Raw genomic sequence first — 19,676 nt, 5'->3', positions numbered from 1 at the left:
TCATGTCATTTTTATTTTAGCCCTTGAAATATAATTAATATAAGACATTCTTCCTGTCGGTTTCAAAAGAGAAAATTTTGGATTTTTGGCTCCAAACTTGTCAAGTCGGCCCCAATGAAGAGACACCCATTCAGGTCAGCCATAACATTATATACAAGGCACTCGACATCCTCTTTCAATCACAATTCAATCTCACACATAACAAAGTATCTTCTAGGCATCCAAGTGAAGGAGAAGAAGAAGAAGGACGAAGACATCTCTAGCATCTTATCTATCTCTCTTTGACTTCTCATGTGTGGTTCTCTCTCCTTCTGCAGCTTCGCACGTGTGAACTTCTGGGTGCTTTCTATGCAGCAGGGCCAAAATTCTGGTAGCAGTTTGTGGGCAACAGAGTTGAAATTCTAGGCAACATATTCTGGGCAGTTTTTGGATGGCTGAATTTCGGCCTAGGCAGATCAGGCAAGGTCGAGTTTGTTGGGATTGACAAGAGGGCAGTTTGACTAGGTTTGATCTTTGTATTGTTAGTCAGTTTGACCATCATATTTGACTAGTAGAATTAGGTGTATCTCTTGTTGAACTGAAAAATTTCTTTAAGGAAAAGGTTGCTGGGTTTTCCCCCCAAGTTAATTTTCCTAGGGTAAATCTTGTGTGATCTTCGTGCATTGTGATCTCTACTGTCATTGTACATCTATGGTTGAATTTCTGAAGTGTAATTGCTTAATGATAAACTGGAAGTGCTAAAAGAATATCTACATCATTAGAAGTAATTATCAGTTTTTAAGAAATTAGTGCTTATATCTATTGCACTTGAAAAATCAACATGGTATCAAAGCTTTGGTGAAGGAAAGGGCATTGAGATCACTCTTGAAGAATCCAACATCTACAAGTTGATTGGTTTTCTATAACCATGGGTTCCTTTATGAAGTCAGAGAACAAGTTAGAAGGAGCTACAAATTTCAAAGCTTGGAAGACAAGGTTTGACCTCATCCTTGCGAAGAATGATGTCTTGGATATTGTGAAGGGCAAGGTTGTTAGAAAATCAAAGGCAAAGTAGATTTTCTTACTTGATAATTACTTGTGGGAGTTAGTCTTCTTTCTTTCGTTATTTATTGTTACTTCTTCATCAAGCAATTACACAAACTATTCTTCCAGAATCACAAAGAAGTAAGAGACACAAAAATTTGGGCTTTGAAGCCAGGGAAAAGTCTCTCAAAAGGGGAAAAACCTCTTATTGAATCAAGTCAAAATGAGATATCCAACCCAACACCAAAGGCTCCCTCAAAGGTTCCAAATCAACCCTCCTCTCCAAGTCAAAGTTAGAAGTAGTCAAATGTAGATAATTCAGAATTTCGGCCTAATCAAGATATCTTGGCTCTGTTATAGACTTCAAGCACTTTCAAGTTTCGATCCTGTTGCAGACTTTAGCTCCTGTCACAGTACTTCAGCTCCTATTGCAGACCCTCGACTCTATCACAGTACTGCAGGAAAGATTTAGAGTCTCGGTCTTGTTATAGACTACAATTACCTTCAAACTTCGGCCCTATTTGCACACTTCAGATAGCTTCGGTTCAATTGCAGACTTCGGCTACTTTAGATCACAGATAGTCTCTCAATTCAGCTCCTTCTGATAGTTTCAGACCTTCGAATAACAAATATAGACTTGAAAGAGTCCGGTTCCTTTCTTTTGTAGACTCCTATACTTCGGCTTATATTCAATTGCAAAGATCGAATTCTTTTTGACTTCTTGCTTGTTTTCCAAATGAGCTCGACTAGAAGGCTTTAAATATTTGTTCAAGAGGTGTCCAATAGCCACATATGCTGACATGACAGAGAGAGGGCCAACTTGAACCTTTTTGACTCTTTTTAGACAAAAAAACAAAATTCTTTTGTAAAGTGTCAAATGTGACGAGACTCAATTACAAATGTCTTTGTCTCTTTTTGACTTCTAAAGCATGAAGAACATGCTTGAATAAGAGTAAAATAATAAAAAATAAATTCATTAATATTTTTTCTTTCATTACGAACACTGACACTAGTTATTTTCCAACAAAGGTCACTAAACCTTCAGATGATGAAGGGAAAACAAAATATGAGAAGGATGACATCACAACCAAAAGTATTATTGTAGATTCTATTAGAGATCATTTGATTCCATATGTTGCAAATCTTGACACTTCAAAGATGTATGATGCCCTAGTTGGATTATACACCATCAACAACATTGGTCAAGCAATGAGTTTGAAGAATGAGCTTCATGATGTCAAAATGCAAGAAATGATACCGTGGTCTTATATTTCACAAGGATCTCTCAACTAAGAGATCAACTTCAAGCAATTGATGAAATCATTTTTGGAAAGGAACTTGTGACTACAACACTTACCAACTTACTTGACTCATGGGGCTCATTTGCATCTAGTATTTGTGGCAGAAAGGAAACTCCAAGTTTTGAAGAACTATGGACCTCATGTACTCAAGAAGAATCTAGACTTATATCAAAAGGAAGGATTCAAAGATTTGAAGAAGGTGACTCTCAAGCATTTGCAGCACGTTCCAAGAAGGCTAGAGGAAGAAAGAAGTTTGGCTTCCAAAGAAGAAATGAAGGTAGAAGACCTGCTCCTCAAGGGAAGAAAGATATGTCAAAGATTCAATGCTATCGTTGTCACAAATTTGGTCATTATAGAAACCATTGTCCTGAAAGATCGAATGATAGAAAGAGAAAGGGAAAACAACATGCTACCACAACAGACATTGATGAACATCCAAAGAAACCCAAGAATGAAAATCTAGGTGACAAAGATTTCTTCTATTTTTCTACTCTTACAGGTTCTGTTGCAGATAATGATGACTTGTGGTTGGTAGATAGTGGCATAGTCACTAGGTTCGATGAACATTATCTTCCATATTCGAAAATTGTCGAATATGATTCGGATTCGAACAAGTTCATTGAGGTTTGATTTGGTTTGACCCACAAATTATTATATTTTTATTAAATAAAAGGGTAAAACCTTATAATCATGGCCGACCACGTTCAATCGCCACCTTGAGTGACTTTGGTCCCTGACTGCACCTTAGTGCTGCCTATACAATGTACAACCTTGGATTTCGCGACCTCAACGTCGACTATATCAGTGTTATGCAACTTTCCTTAGCTTGAATCATTGCAGAGAGATCTGACCAATCAAGACCCTACAAAATGAAATTTCCAGGTTTAAGTTTAACCAACGAATTGTTTATCGCGCCATAGCTGGTTTGATGGTGTCCATTTTCACATTACACTGTCATCGCATGACCACACGCATTCCCTCTAGTGACTAGGCAACCCTGGTCTTGACTCTGTCTCTCATTCCTTTCAGGCTTTAGCCTTTAACATTGTATTTCAATGTGTCAAGATTGAAGAGTCGAGGGCTCAATTTTGCATCCATGTCTCAATTTTCTTTTTGCATTCTCAATTTTGTAAATTTTTTTTATGTTTATGTTTTTAATTTGTTTTTATGAACATGATTTTAGATTATGAATAAGACGTGTTTCTAAAATATAGATGTTTAATAATTGATCATGTTGGGATGTTATATGTATCTATATATATATATAGATATATATATCTATATATATAATTTTATTATTTTATAATATGTTGAACTTAATGCCGAATATTGTCTTCAAAATTTTCATTGTTGAATTTTTATTGAATTTTAAAGTCGTTGAACTCAAACACGAACGCAGATGCGGTGGCTTAGGATAGCGGTGTCTCAAGACACGTGACATGAGATCATGACAATCTCACAAGTTTGATGGAAAAGAGATTATCTCAAAAGGTAGAGCTTGGAGATAACAATAGTTATGTAGTCAAAGGCGTTGGGACAACATCCATTGAGTTGGAATTAGGTGAAAACGTTCATCTTAGAAACATACTATATGTACCAAGTTTGAAAAAGAATTTGGTTTCTATTTCATGTTTGGAAGATAAAGGATCTAGAGTAGCATTTGTTGATGGACAAGTCCTTGTATGGCCCAAGGGCTCAAGTATAAACTCTGCTAGAGTAATTGGAGTTCATGAAGGAAGGTTATATAGACTCTTGAAACAACCAACTCAAGCATTAGTGCATAATGATATCAATCCATGTGAACTATGGCATAGAAGATATGCTCACCTTCACTATAGAGCTTTGCCAACTTTAAATCAAATGGTTTCAGGTGTTCTAGAATTGCAAATGGAGCATGAAGGAGTATGTAAAGGTTGTGCGCTTGGGAAGAATGTCAAGAAGTCTTTTCCAAGCAGTGAAAGTAGGTCCAAGGAAATCTTGGATCTAGTTCATTATGATGTATGTGGTCCAATGCCAGTGAAATCTCTTGGAGGCTCTCTATACTATGTAACTTTTATTGATGACTTCTCTTGCAAGACATGGATTTACTTCATGAAGACCAAGGATGAAGTCTTCAACAAGTTTCAAGAATTTAAGGTTGAAGTAGAAAACTTGATAGGAAAGAAAATCAAGATTTTGAGATTAGATAATGGAGGAGAATACACTTCCAAGGAACTTGTTTCCTTTTGTAAAGAAGTTGGGATTAAGAGGGAGTTGATAGTCCCTTACAATCCATAACAAAATGGAGTTGCTGAAAGAAAGAACAGGTCCATTGAAGAATCTGTTAAGGCAATGATGCATGATCAAGACTTGCCCATGTTCTTATGGAGTGAAGCATCCATGATCTATATTCAAAATAAAAGTCCTCATCGAATCTTGGAAGATAAGACTCCTGAAGAAGCATTCACTGGATAGAAACCAAAGGTTGGACATTTGAGAATCTTTGGTTGTCTAGTTTACATACATGTACCCAAATATAAAATGAAGAAACTAGATCCTTTAGGAAAGAAAGGAATATTTGTTAGATACAACGAGTCATCAAAGGCCTATAGAATCTATGTTCCTGGACAACAACAGGTTGAAGTCAGCAGGGACATTACCTTTGATAAGAATGTTGCCTGTTGGAAGTCTAAAGAAGTTCCCATGGATTTTGATGATGATGAAGAACATGAAGTTTCCAAGGAAGATGGTTCAAATCCATTCAATCCTTCTGGTAATCTCGTAAATATATTTGAATTTTGGAGCCTACCGTGTGTCATGTGAAGTGTTGCTTTTGGTCGTCAAGTGTCATTTCATGTTCTTATACATGTTTCAAGTGTCCATGTTCCTTCCTAAGTGTTGTCGGATCATCAAGAGAAGCAATTGCACTCTTTGGAGTCATAGTACACTTCCTACTCACAAAACGACACTTATTGGTCGCAACTGCATATACTTTGTTTGTTGCACTTGGAGATTGCTTGTGAACTGGTTTTTTGATGTATATTTCTTAGTCTTGGTTCCTGCCTAAGTTTTACTGATGAGTTAAGATGTGTAACACTTGAAAACACCCCTAACTTAGTGTGTTTTCACATGTTTCACCTTTCAGTAATTGGCCATTTTTCTGACTTTGCAAGCCTGCCCTCTAGGCTAAGAGGATCGCGCTGCGCACTTTTAAGGCAAGTGGAGACCCTCCTTGTCAGCTAGAATTATGACCTGCGCCACCCTAAGCCCTCTCTCCCCTCTCCTATGCACTGCGCAGTTCTAGTCAGCAGACCCTCCTCCTTGTTGCCTGTCCTCTCTCATTGTCTCATTGTGCCAGTCAACCCTCTGCCTCCCAGTTTGGCACACTGCGCACTTCTAGTGGGCAGTGATGCCTCCCTCTGTGCCTTGTGATTGCGACCTGTGCCCTCCTTGTGGCCCTGGTCTTCCTCCCTAGCGCATGGCACAGTTTCAGTGGACAATCCTGCGCCCTTTCCTCTTGCAACTACGACCTACGCCCACCTTGCCTCCTTGTCCAAAGCCGCTCATGGCGCAGTCTCAGTGAGCAGTGAAGCCCTCCTTTGTCTCCTGCAAGTGCGCTCTGCTCCCAAAAGCCCTCTCTCTCTCCTTTGTGCACTGTTGAGCCACAGTCAGAAATTTGCATGAAACATGATAGAATAGGAATTTTTTTGAGCTAATGTTTGCTTGCCATGAGTGATCTATACTTGCAGGTGTTCAGTAAAGCATGGCGAAGATCTTTGAGGAGATTTGTCAAGCAAGGCTGCCCAAGGAAGCTTCTTGAAGATAAAGGGCACAAAGGTACCTTGTTGCGACAATTGAAGGAATGATGGATCTGAATGATCAAAGTGACTCATGAAGACTCCATTATATCTCAAGACCCTTTGGAGGGTAGAACCGTAGAAGGCAACGACAATGCAAGATCTGTTACAAGTATTAAAGACATAGTGGCAGTGTTGTCACTTCTCAAAGAACTCCATGTTACAAGTCACTATGAGTCCAAGTCATCAATGTCTATGACTTGTCATGTTGTCGTCACATGATGATGTAATTTTGGAAAATATTGTAAATGTAAATATGTGGACGTCTAAGAGTCATATATGGACAAAAAAGTCATTAGGAAAAGTCCAAAAGTCTCATGGAAGTCAAAGGTCACATTAGAAGTCCAAGAGTCATGAGGGTAGTCCAAGAGTCATGAGAAATATGAAAGGTCATTCCTCTTGTTATAAAAGAAGCCTCATTACTCAAGCAAAGAAAATTTCACCTTGGCTTCTCCAACCAGGTATCAGAGAGAAAGATTATCCTTTTGGAGAGAAAATAGTGGCTTAATGATCCACTATTGGAGCTAGTGGTGTCTCATTGTGTCATGTATCTTGGAACTTTCGCTTAATATTTGAAGCTCATTGAGCCAACACACTTTCATGCATATATTGTGAATATAATAAGACTATTCTTTATATGTTTGCGGTATGTGTTTTGTGTTTCCATGTACTAAAGAAATTGAAGTTTTGAACTATTTCATTGACTTTGGTGGTCATCTTGTTAAATGTGTGTTGTAATTGTTTTAATGATCGTTATGTCCATGTGAACTATTTCGCTAGACAATGAACAATTCTTTCATATATACGTGTCTGCTCCTTTATTAGAATAGTACTAATACTTTTCTTCTGAAGACTCACTTTTACTCCCTTCCGGTGAAAGAACCTTGGCGCATATCACAATTGAACATTTCAAAAGGCATACTCACTTGCTCATTCAAAAGTACATGCACATTGCTTTCTTATGCTAACTATTGTAGCCAAGGCAAATCTTTAAGAAAATGGCAACTGGGCCACACTTCCGGATGGGGCTCCTATACCAAACGGCGTGAGGTCTAATTGGGACTTCATATCAAGGAGACCCCCCTGTATGTTGACGGGATCCAACACTGTCAACATTCTGGCGCTAGAAGGAGGGAATTCTTTTTATGTCTGATAGTTCACCACATCCTAACAACCAACCATTCATGCAAGGCCTTAACAGTCTGAGTTTAACTCCAACTCACATTCCTGAGATAGGGGAGTCCTCCCATTGAAGTTCGGAACATGTTTTTGAAGTCACTTACGATCAACTTCGGACAATTCGACCTATTACTTGTCAGTTTGCGAAAGCTCTAGGTTTACTTCTTGTCACTGCTATTCTTCCTCATAAGTCGATAAAGAAAGAAACAACTCGTCACGACGTATTGGTTTCTTCGGTGGAAGATTTGGTTATTACAACCCTTGAAGAATTAGCTTATTCTACTGAAAGAACACATCAACAAGGGGACCTTCCACCTACTGAGGAGGATTTTGAAGGAGACGGGGAGGATTTTCCATTTTTTGACAAAAGAATAGCTGAGACAAGAAGAAGTGCCCAATTATAACGAGGATTTGAATAGTGAAGGGGAAGACTCTTCATAATCAGAGGGAGAAGGAGGAGAAGAAGAGGACATGGCTGATGAACAATTGGATTGGATGGCCTAAGGGCCTCTTGCTCTTCCGAGAAATATTCATTGCATGCTTAAACATCCGGAAAAGCTACTTTCAATGTTTGATCCTGATAAGAAGATGAAAGCTGAGGACCATATTAACGACTTTTACATGCATTTGTGAATGCTTGAGGTACGTTTTGATGATGTTGCTTGTAGAACTTTTTCGTACACTCTAAAGGGTAGAGCATTAGTTTGGTATCACAGTCTTCCGCCTATTTCAATCCATAGTTGGAGGGAGTTCAAGAAGTTGTTCTTCGATAAGTTTGGCGATGATAAAACTCTCTACATGTTGCTCAAAGAACTCGGGAATCTTAGGATAGGGGAAAGGAAAAAGTGAAGGATTTTAATCAAAGGTTTACACGCTCGTTTAATAAATTCCCTACATATGTTCAACCACATGACATTATCACTAAAGATTATTACACAATTGCCTTGTCTATTAATGTTTCCATGTTTGTTAAAAGAGCTGCAAAGGATACATTGGCTTTGAACTTTGCAGAAGCAATTGCTGTTGAAAAGGACTTGCATTCTATTGGAGCCATTGATGATCATGAAGATTGTAAAGACTCCAAAGACACTGCTAAGAAGACTCAAGCCTCTTCCACTAAATCCAAAGAGAAAGATTCTTTTGACATGGAAAGCTTGGCTAAATCTTTGAAGTTGCTCACTAATGAAGTATCTGAACTAAAGAGGAAGTCAAGTGAGGCAACTACCAACAGTAAGTCTTTCAAGCTGCCTTTCTTTAAGAAGAATAACAATAGTCAACCAGCTAATTCTGTTCAGGTTTCCAACACCGTGTTTAATGTTGAAAGCTTGGGCATGGACAACTTTTGTACTTTCCATCAGGAGAGGCATTTGGAGAAAACATGTACCTAATGGAACCACAACATGAATGTTATGATTAGGAATTTCGTAGACACTTTATTAGCAGAAGAGCAGTTGGAGCAGACTGAAGATGCAAATGGATCTACCGTGACCGAGGAAAGTTTAGATGCTAGGCATTCAGTTAATCCATTTGGTATCATATATAGCGCTGATAAACAAAGTGATGAAGAACCACGAGTGAGTGAAGCTCCTCCTCAACAAACAACTGAGCGATATAATTTGAGGAGCAAAGGACCAATTTCTGAGCAAGAGCTTAAAAGGCAATTGTTGAGAAGGATTTTATTGCCTACTAATCCTGCTCAACGTTTGTAGAACAAGTCTGGAAGTGATCCTCCTAAGAACACTTCTGTAAACAACAAGAATAAGTCCATCACTTCAGAAGCTTCAAACAAAGCTACACCACCAGATACTTCAGCACAACTGGTTAGAAATGAAGGTATTGATTATAATATTGTTGAGGATATGAAAAGAGCTCGTGCCAACATTTCAATCTTTGAGCTTGCAAAGATAACAAGGCAGCGTGAATTGATCATCCAAGCACTTGCATCACAACCTCCATCAGGTAATGAAGTTTCTGCTTCTCAAGTTATGTCTGGTAAGTCTCATGGTATTATCAAGTCTATAGTTAATGTTGTTAATTTAAATACCAACACTCTCTGCCCTCTTTTTCTCTTAATGTTTGAAATCTTTAACTATAATGTCCATAATTGTCTCGTTGATTCCGGTGCATTTGTGAATGTCATGCCACTATCTGTTGCTAAGAAAATCAATGCCAAATGGGAAAAGACCGATGCACAGATCACACAACTGGACAGATCATTAATCCATGGAATTGGTGAACTTAATAATGTCATCATTCGTTTGTCATCAGATCATAGAGCTCACCAATGCATTAATATCGTTATTGTGGACATTCTCGAAGTCTATGGTTTGCTTTTGAGTAGAGATTGGTCCAACAAACTACAAGGGTATTTCTCAATGGACTGGACACATTTATGGCTTCCTTATAAGGGCAGAAACAATCGGATTTGAGTATAAAGTGAGCCTATTTCAATCCATAGTTGGAGGGAGTTCAAGAAGTTGTTCTTGGATAAATTTGGCGATGATAAAACTCCCGACATGTTGCTCAAAGAATTCGGGAATCTTAGGATGGGGGAAAAGGAAAAAGTGAAGGATTTTAATCGAAGGCTTACACGCTCGTTGAATAAATTCCCTGCATATGTTCAACCACATGATACTATCACTAAAGATTATTACACAACTGCCTTGCCTACTAATATTTCCATGTTTGTTAAAAGAGCTGCAAAGGATACATTGGCTTTGAACTTTGCAGAAGCAATTGCTGTTGAAAAGGACTTGCGTTCTATTGGAGCCATTGATGATCATGAAGATTCTAAAGACTCCAAAGACACTGGTAAGAAGACTCAAGCCTCTTCCACTAAATCCAAAGATAAAGATTCTTTTGACATGGAAAGCTTGGCTAAATATTTGAAGTTGCTCACTAATGAAGTATCTAAACTAAAGAGGAAGTCAAGTGAGGCAACTACCAACAGTAAGTCTTTCAAGCCGCCTTTCTTTAAGAATAACAATAGTCAACTGGCTAAATCTGCTCAGAGTTCCAATGTTGTGTTTAATGTTGAAAGCTTGGGCATGGACAACTTTTGTACTTTCCATTAGGAGAGGCATTTGGAGAAAACATGTCCCCAATGGAACCACAACATGAATGTTATGATTAGCAATTTCGTAGACACTTTATTAGTAGAAGAGTAGTCTGAGGCTTGAGCAGACTAAAGAAGCAAATGGATCTATTGTGACCGAGGAAAGTTTAGGTGCTAGGCATTCAGTTAATACATTTGGTATCATATATAACGTTGATAAACAAAGTGCTGAAGAACCACCAACGAGTGAAGCTCCTCCTCAACAAACAACTGAGCGATATAATTTGAGGAGCAAAGGACCAATTTCTGAGCAAGAGCTTAAAAGGCAATTGTTGAGAAGGATTTTACTGCCTACTAATCCTGCTCAATGTTTGTAGAACAAGTTTGGAAGTGATCCTCCTAAGAACACTTTTGCAAACAACAAGAATAAGTCCATCACTTCGGAAGCTTCAAACAAAGCTACACCACCAGATACTTCAACACAGCCGGTTAGAAATGAAGGTATTGATTATAATATTGTTGAGGATATGAAAAGAGCTCGTGCCAACATTTCAATCTTTGAGCTTGCAAAGATAATAGGGTAGTGTGAATTGATCATCCAAGCACTTGCATCACAGCGTACGTCAGGTAATGAAGTTTCTGCTTCTCAAGTTATGTCTGGCAAGTCTCATGGTATTATCAAGTCTATAGTTAATGCTGTTAATTTAAATACCAAAACTCTCTGCCCCCTTTTTCTCTTAACATTTGAAATCTTTAACTATAATGTCCATAATTGTCTCGTTGATTTCGGTGCATTTGTGAATGTCATGCCAATATCTATTGCTAAGAAAATCAATGCCAAATGGGAAAAGACCGATGCACAGATTATACAACTAGACAGATCATTAGTCCATGCAATTGGTGAACTTAATAATGTCATCATCCATTTGTCATCAGATCATAGAGTTCACCAATGCATTAATATCGTTATTGTGGACATTCCCGAAGCCTATGGTTTGCTTTTGAGTAGAGATTGGTCCAACAAGCTACAAGGGTATTTCTCAACGGACTGGACACATTTATGGCTTCCTTATAAGGGCAGAAGCAATCAGATTTGAGTATAAAGTGAGCCTTACATGAAATACACCGTGACAACACTTGAGGGACACAATGACCTAGTTGACTTTGCAGATATCATCTTTGGAAATTGTTTTCTAGAGGTTGATAACGGGTGTTATCAAGCGCATCGTTCACCTGTACAAAGAGAGATGGGAACTATGCATATTTGTAAAAACTATCACAATACATTGAAACAATGCCCTTTTAACATAAAGAAAGAACCCTAGAGGTCCAAAAACCTATCCCTAGAAGATGAAAGACCAAAAAATTTGCAAGTCCTACGGTGGTTGGTTGATAAATCAACTTCCTGGGGGCACAAATTTTTCTTGCAATATTTGTTTGGGGTGCATGATAGCTCGTTGAAAGAACTATTTGAGGACTAGAACTTTTGATTGGGGCCAGGGTATGCCATTGCAACCCCTGGCCCCCTACATTGCCAAAAAACGTTGTTTACGACCTTAGAATGGCCTAGAAAGTTTGGGACCTGAAATTCATGGATAAACTACCAAAAAGATAGAGAACCATTGAGACATTGGAAGAGGTTGGTGGCCACCGATATCCACCTAGAACAAAGTGGCACATATCCCCATAAATGTGTGCGATAAGGTCTCCAAGGCATAACAACCTCCATAAAGGTGGCTCTCCATGTGCTACAAAAAAGGGGGTAGGGTCATGGATGCAATTTTTTGATCTTTGCCCTTCTAAACAACAAGGCTGAACTACTGTCTTTCATCAACTAATTCCAACAGACTGAATGAAAGGAAATGTCTTGCAGTATTTACAAACTTTTGTTATCAATGTTCTTCATCATTTGGAACAACCTCGTCATTTAGGTTGTGCTGTTGGCTTCTAGAAATGTGCCTAAGTCTACTGTATAGGTATGCAAGATAATCAGAATACTTCAAGGTCCTACCCAAACCTTCAGATTCTCTTGTTTCTCTTTCAGTTATGGTTAGCATTAATTGTTGAAGAATCTAGGTCAATTAGGTGTAGTGTGATTCTTCTTGACTTGATAACAATTTGTGAAGCACTTTTACAATTATCTTAGCTTGATCTTCTTCTTCTTATTAGTGTGTGTTTCATCAAACTGCTACCAAAAAACATAAAGACAAGAACACAGAACGCTCTCTGCCAGGGCCAAAACCTCCCTCTCTTAGAGAGGAAAACCCTTTGAATCTCTTCTTATATATTTTTATTGTATGATTACCAAGACCCTTTCCAAATATTTGACTAAACCTTCAATATTCTTATCACTATCCCTTGCACTATCCAAATTTTGTTTCACAATATTTAGTCTTTACAACACTCCTTCAGATTTCAGCCACCTTATGCATTCATCTTCTTAACACAGCTCTCTATTTTTTGACTACTACAATGCTTCACTTGACCTTGTGTGGAGATATTTAGTATGTTGGGAATGATGCAACAAGCTAACACCTAGAGAGCACAGATCATATGTGAGATAGACTTCACCGAGAGACAGTCATTACAGTAAAGATTTCTTCGTTGCATTAACTGTGTTCAACTTTCCACCGAGAGGTATATTACACCGAGAGACAGTCCTTACTATCTGAGCCTTTTCGGGGTTACTGTGGTTCTTCCTTTATTCGTTGCTGCTTCAGAGATATGTGAAGTTCTGGGCTTGTAATGCCACATCATACGTTATATATATGAGTTAGCATTGACATGATGATAGGCCGACGTGTGAGCCATGATCTAGGCTGACATAAGGAGCTCACTATTTTCATTTAGGCTGACTTGGAAGGGATAGAGACACTTATTCATTTGAAGTGTAGATCTTTTTGACATGACTTCCATAATATTTATGTTAGGGCACAAAATCCTAAAGACATCAAGAAGATGTTCTTGACCTATGGTGTACACATCTTGCTCATGAAAACCATGATGCAAGGAATAATAAATGTTTCTTTTCATAATATTATATTTACAAGTCATAATGAAAACCGAACCTAGTTACGTTTTCTTCAACATTAATTTCATAGAGTATAGAGCACACATATTAGAATGGAAGCTTAGATCAGCTCTTTGCATGCCATACAATCCAGCTAATGATCTGTTCGCATGTCATTTGGTACTATGATTCCTTATCCATTCTGAACTGTCCCACCTACACATAATTGCTGTTTAAATGATTAGCTGATTTTTATTTACACAGGGCGATGCCTAAACAGATCTTAAATGGACCACCAACTTTCATTCAGAATGCCAAATGTGAGAGGCTGTTAAACAGTCCGCAAATCTGGGTTCAAGATTTTTTGCAAGGTAAAATCTGTTCATAATGCTACCAAGGACTGGTTACCAACATTCTTCAGTGCTGCTGTAGATATGATGAAACATGAACAAAGTAATCATCCCAGAACAGCCATGGGTCATATATCTCGTGCTGCTATGAAAAACAGTGCTTATTACAGCCTATATTAGGCTAAGCATGGTGCCCATATTTTCTTAACCCAATGGTGATAGGTCTTTTAAATATGTGGTGAAATGATCTCCCGCTGCTATAGTTTAAAGCCTCCAGAAATCTGCTACAGGAAATCTAGTGTAATGTCTGTCTTGACATCATAATCTGCTTGTAGTAGATTGATCCCTAACAAAGATAACGGATGCAGAAAATAGTGGCCTTTAGGAGTGGGGAATCTAAAGCAGTTGGGATGCTGGGAGGATTATCCCCAGTCCAGTCATCCTCACAAAAGTAATAGCAGCATGCTTAGAAAATGCTATGTCTCACCTCAACAATACTAGTATATGAGACAAAACAGAACCAAATCACTGTTGTGCTGAAGAAGAAACAAATAAACATCAAAATGCACCCCAATCAGCTATATAAATACTTGCCATTCGTCAAATGAACATGGGTTGGCCCTAGCTTAGGGCTTGGAACAGGTCAGCCCTTTCCCAAAATTTTGTATTTTCCAGCATTCAATCTATTATGTTTGTTGAGATGGACGAGTTAGAGGACAAATTCCTTTAGCCTTCATGGCTTTGGAAAGGTTAACTCTGCCATATGTTTTTTTTAATTTATATTAACCGTCGAGTCTACTTCCAACCACCTTAAATGTAAAATTTTCCTTTGCGAGTATATCTGTAGACTGCTTATGCTCTGGTGTAAAAAATTTAAAGAGTAGCAATATAAAGGCTCAGAGAAAAGCTCAAGAACAGCAATACACGGTAGGAAAGGGATCCATTCAGTGGCATGAGATTGGCACTGCACTTTCTTGAAATCTGGAAATCATCCTGGTATCTTCTTCCAGTGTTACCTACAGGATGACTATCATCATCATTTGCTTGCCTGTTCTAGTATATGTTCTTGGAGTGTTGTATGACTGCATCCTCCTTATAACTCTTCTGCAGATATACCATGATATGACCTTTACAATACCTACAAGTTGGGCACTCCTCTTCTCCAGTGTCTTTACCTTCAGATATGCTAAAACAACCATTCAAAGGCACATTTGTAATGCCAATGTGACCGTCTTTCCTGCTGTCATCAAGTCCATGAAACAGATCTGAAGTAAACTGTGGTTTTTCCATGAATTTGTCCTAATAAGAGAGAAAGTTCTGATTTATTGTACCTTTGCTGCTGGAAATAAGTTAATACAGTCTTTGTCTTCCTCTGGTCAGAGGTGTGCCCTCTCAAGGCTGATTAATCTAGTCATGACTCAATGGAAGATCAAACCATTGAAAGATCTCATAAAATGAGAACATGATGAGTCAACAAAACCGAGAACAGTGCTCTTCTGATTTATTGCTGCAACAGACATCAAAGAAAGTGGTCACGGGCTGATTGTATACATGCATGGGTCCATAGTTACTAGTGTGTAGAGGGAATGTCACGGACTGCCCAAGTAACAATTTGGAGGGCTGGATTTTCATGCAAATGTAAAGAGTTCCCTCAACATTATGAATGAGTATACCAAAGTTAATACCATGATGCTGTAATCACTATGTGAGGTAGGGTGTGCAAAGCAAACATCTCATAAGAATCTACTAGTGTGCTGATCCATCAAAATGAAAGCTATGTAATATGAGGAATGATAACCAAGGAGACGTGAGTTTCCTCCAACCAAAGCACCAAACCACCCGATAGAAGTACCATCTTCATGGAGCTATCATATAACGTCCAACCTTTACAGGGCCATAATCGTTGTAGTATTGTACCATCCTGCAAATCTCTGAATCATGTTCTAATAATCAAATGTGCAAATCTCTGAATCATGTTATAATAATCAAATGTGCAAATCCTCATGCAATATGAGGGATAACAATCAGGATCACAAAATCTTGAACATGGGTCAAAATCAAGCTGGCAGAGTAGAAATATCTATTGAATAGCACTGACCATCCATGTGTGCATGAATTTATACAAGTACTCTTCCAGGCTCCCGCTGACCCTGTTTCTCTCTAAGGTCTTTTTATTGATTATTTTTTGACCATTCTAACCTACATATTACCCTTTGGCTTGCTTATTGAACTTAACATTGTTTGTTGTCCGAGTATGTTCTCTTATATATACCTAATTTTGCAGTAGCAAAGCTTCAGATAATTTTTCTGTTGATATGTGTGAAAGCTTTGAAGATGGATGCTCTTTTTCAGTACAGTCAGCCATGAATTTTAGATGTGTTCTAGCAGCGACAATGTTTTTTTCCTAAGGTTCATTCTCGTGTACTTCATATAATCATGCATCATTAGGGTTATATTATTTGGTGTTTGATGGTCAGCTCTTAGAGATAGCTGTTCAGTGGTATTGTTTATTAAGAAATGAATTTGAGTATATTATTCTGGTGGTGCTTGATGGAATTGCAGTCGTCCAACTTATCTGATATGTTCAAAAGCACACAATCCAGGCAATTAACTGAGCAGGTGTCTCCTCATGAAGAAAAAGAGATGTTTGACAAAATATTTAAAGAAGTTGAAGAGTTAGGTGCGCTGTTTCTCCTCACTCTCGACATGATGTCTGGAATGCAATTATTTGCATGTTTGAAGGTTTTATTTGAACATGCATCATTTCATATATGGAAAGGTTATTTCAATTATTTCGTCTTTAGTTTTGTGGGAGATTTCTTTTCCAGTAGAGCATGTTTGTTTTCTCACCATCCATGAATTTAACAGTTGATCTTGCACGTAGATATAACTGCAGCTAGAGATATGCTCCAGGCCATGCTTCTGTAAATAAGGCTTTGTCTTTTGCTGGATATCAAAATTTAGCCTTCGCAACAGGCTTGTTTTGAGTGACAAATCAACTAAGGCACATTGTATCTTTTCAATTGCTTAAAACCTGAGTTGGGTATTATGCTATAAATGTTCATGTAGTTAGCTGAGGGCTGCTACACTTTTGAACTTGTAGAATATTATAATGGAGAGAAACGTCCAAGTGTAATAATTGTTTTACCCCTTTTGAACATTTAACTATATATGAGACAATAATAGGTAGAGGAAGCTGATTGCATATAAAGATTTGAAATATTATTGGGCTATACTGGGATAAGGCATAGTAATTCCCAAGGGGAAAGGGATAGGTTATAGAGGCAAGGCAATGAAAAATCTGCAATCCCATGCTGTGTATGTCAGTTGAAGTTTTCATAGGGCCGAAGGAAGTTGGATGTCTTCTCGTTTTCTCATCATCATCTCAAATATTTGCATGGATATTTTGTACAGTGCATCCTATTTTAGATTAAAAATGTTAAGTCTAGAAAATAAAAGTTCTATCTTTTCGGAATTCATAGTGGTTGAAGGTTCAAGAAAACTGAGAACTCCAGTCAATCTAAAGCTAGAGTCAGGGTTACTTTATATTGAAAAGGTTGCAATGGATATAAACTTCTTTGGGATTACAGTTCTGAGAGTATAGAAATCAATGATGAGGTGAACATCATGGTAAACATGTGGAGGTCATGCGGGAAATGTGCTTTGCATTAACAAAATATTTGTTATCAGGAGTTTCACAACTGCCTTGGAAGAAACGGAAGGCCATGGAGAACCAAAGGGTGTTAGCTCTGGGTGGAAAGGCAAGTTTCTGAAGTAGACTCCTATATGTTAAATTTTTCTACTTTGCAAGCTATTTTTTGCTGTTTTTGGTCATTCTACTTCTGTTGTGGAACATATTTATGTGGGAAGTCACTGCACATGCCTCTAACTTTCCTTGCTGCTATGCACAGCCTTCAAAGAATATCAAAACACCCATTTCCGTAGGTAAACGTATTAGGAAGAAGCAAGAACGTATGAAGGAAGAGACAATTAAGAATGAGGTGAGCCTTTGATTCTAGCGGCATAGAGACATCCTAAGTCGTTATATGTATTTCGAGTTCAGGCTATTTATGATTTCGTTTGTGGTTCCTTTTGTTCATTGGGTGTGTACATTCGTCATTTAAGCAATGGCATGTTTTCCTTTTTATGTTATTTTATTTTATTCTGAGCATTTTGTAATTGGTCACTTCTGACAGGAGATTCTTTTCGGTCGGCCTGCAAAACATTCAAAGAAAACTGAAAACATACGTAAGAGAGAGGATCGAGGGCTGATGGCATCTGAAGGATATTTCAAATACGGAATTTTGCATGTTAAGCCTTTGCAAAAAAATGTTGAAGAACGCGAGGAAAGTGTATACAAAACGGGCAAAACAAAGAAGAAAGGCAAATCAAAGAAACACAAGGGAAAAAAGAAGCGTTGATAGTTCTACTTCTTAGATGAACCATTTTTCTTTTTTATTTATTTGGCTTAGCTTTGGCACTGCTGGAATATTTTGGCATCCAGTTTGCCTTAAGCTATTCAAGATGTATTTTATAAACAAGTAATCTTCAAGAATTAATCTGCTGTTTAATTTGTTGATAGCGGGTTGAACTAGGCATGAATTTATTCACCATTGAAACTCACAAAGTGAGCTTGTCGATTGCATTACAGATAAGACAATTTATACAGAAGCACAACCAGAGAATCTACAGGGATTCCATAGACTGTCTTTATTATTTACCTAAGCTAGCTGACTGCCGCTGACTCCCAGTCCACTGCCATTGATGACTCGCCATCATATCAACAGTGACAGACGACGTGATTAGTATTCTAACAAACCTCCCCTTAATCACGATGAATTTTTCGATTGCATTACAGATAAAACAATTTATACAGAAGCACAGCTGGAGAATCCATAGGGATTCCACCCACTGTCTTTATTATTTACCTAAGCTAGCCGATTCCTGCCAACTCCCGGCTAACTTCCATTGATGACTCACTGTCATATCAATAGTCACAGACGACGTGATTAATATTCTAACAAACCTCCCCATAATCACGACGACCTAAACTTTAAGGTGCTTGCTGGTCAGTCTCAGCTAGGGCTTACAACAATACATAAAAAAACTTGATAAGGGGCCTTTCATTTTTTCTCTTGGTTTCACACAGCACAACTCTCTTCAGCAGACACGGTGTTGCAGACACTCCTATCTGCCAACACTCCATTGGAAACTCTCTGCGATCTACACCACATAGGCGTCATGGTCGGCACAATCCTCTTCAACAGACACTCGGTTGCAAACACTCATATATGCCACACTCCACTGGAAACTATCTGCACCACACATGCGTCACTGTCGGCACAACCCTCTTCAGTTGACACTCGGTTGCAAACACTCCTATCTGCGAACACTCCATCGGAAACTCTCTGCGCCACACAGGTGTCACGGTTGGCACAACCCTCTTCAACGGACACTTGGTTATAGACACTCCTATCTACCAACACTCCACTGGAAACTATTTGCAATCTACGCCACACAGGCATCACGGTTGGCACAACCCTCTTTAGTGGACACTCGATTGAAAACACTACTATTTTCCAACACTCCACTGGAAACTCCTATGCCACACAGGCATCATGGTCGACAAAACCTTCTTCATCGAACACTCGATTGCAGACACTCCTATATACCAACACTCCACTGGAAAGTCTGTGCCACACAGGCGTCACGGTCGACACAACCCTCTTCAGTGGACACTCAGTTACAGACACTCCTATCTGCCAACGCTCCACTGGAAACTCCTACGCCACATAGGCATTAAACAACGCTCTCCAACAACGTCAACAACAGGGCAGACTCCACTTGGCCTTCACAACCACCGAGCCCTCCTTTGGCTCTTCACACCACAGAGCCTTCAGCTCTGCACACCATCGAGCTTAC

General features: G+C 38.6%; 1 protein-coding gene across 3 annotated transcripts in view; it reads left to right on the top strand.

Annotated features, from left to right (window-relative positions):
• LOC149179588 (uncharacterized) overlaps nt 1-18,364 on the top strand; it is a 128,965-nt gene extending 110,601 nt beyond the window's left edge. For all 3 annotated transcript variants that reach the window (XM_089415726.1, XM_089415724.1, XM_089415725.1), the window contains 4 exons: nt 16,317-16,434; nt 17,445-17,515; nt 17,666-17,755; nt 17,951-18,364. In XM_089415726.1, the coding sequence (XP_089271852.1) occupies nt 16,335-16,434; nt 17,445-17,515; nt 17,666-17,755; nt 17,951-18,175 (486 nt within the window). In that variant the 5' untranslated portion in view covers nt 16,317-16,334 and the 3' untranslated portion in view covers nt 18,176-18,364. The remainder of the gene's footprint in view (nt 1-16,316; nt 16,435-17,444; nt 17,516-17,665; nt 17,756-17,950) is intronic.
• The last annotated feature ends 1,312 nt before the right edge of the window (nt 18,365-19,676 follow it).

The sequence above is a fragment of the Pinus tabuliformis genome, chromosome 3_2 (genome assembly GCF_031772625.1).
Source record: "Pinus tabuliformis cultivar Carrire ecotype Pingquan chromosome 3_2, CPIR1, whole genome shotgun sequence".
Lineage (NCBI taxonomy): Eukaryota > Viridiplantae > Streptophyta > Pinopsida > Pinales > Pinaceae > Pinus > Pinus tabuliformis.
This window is presented reverse-complemented; position numbering and strand designations above follow the sequence as displayed.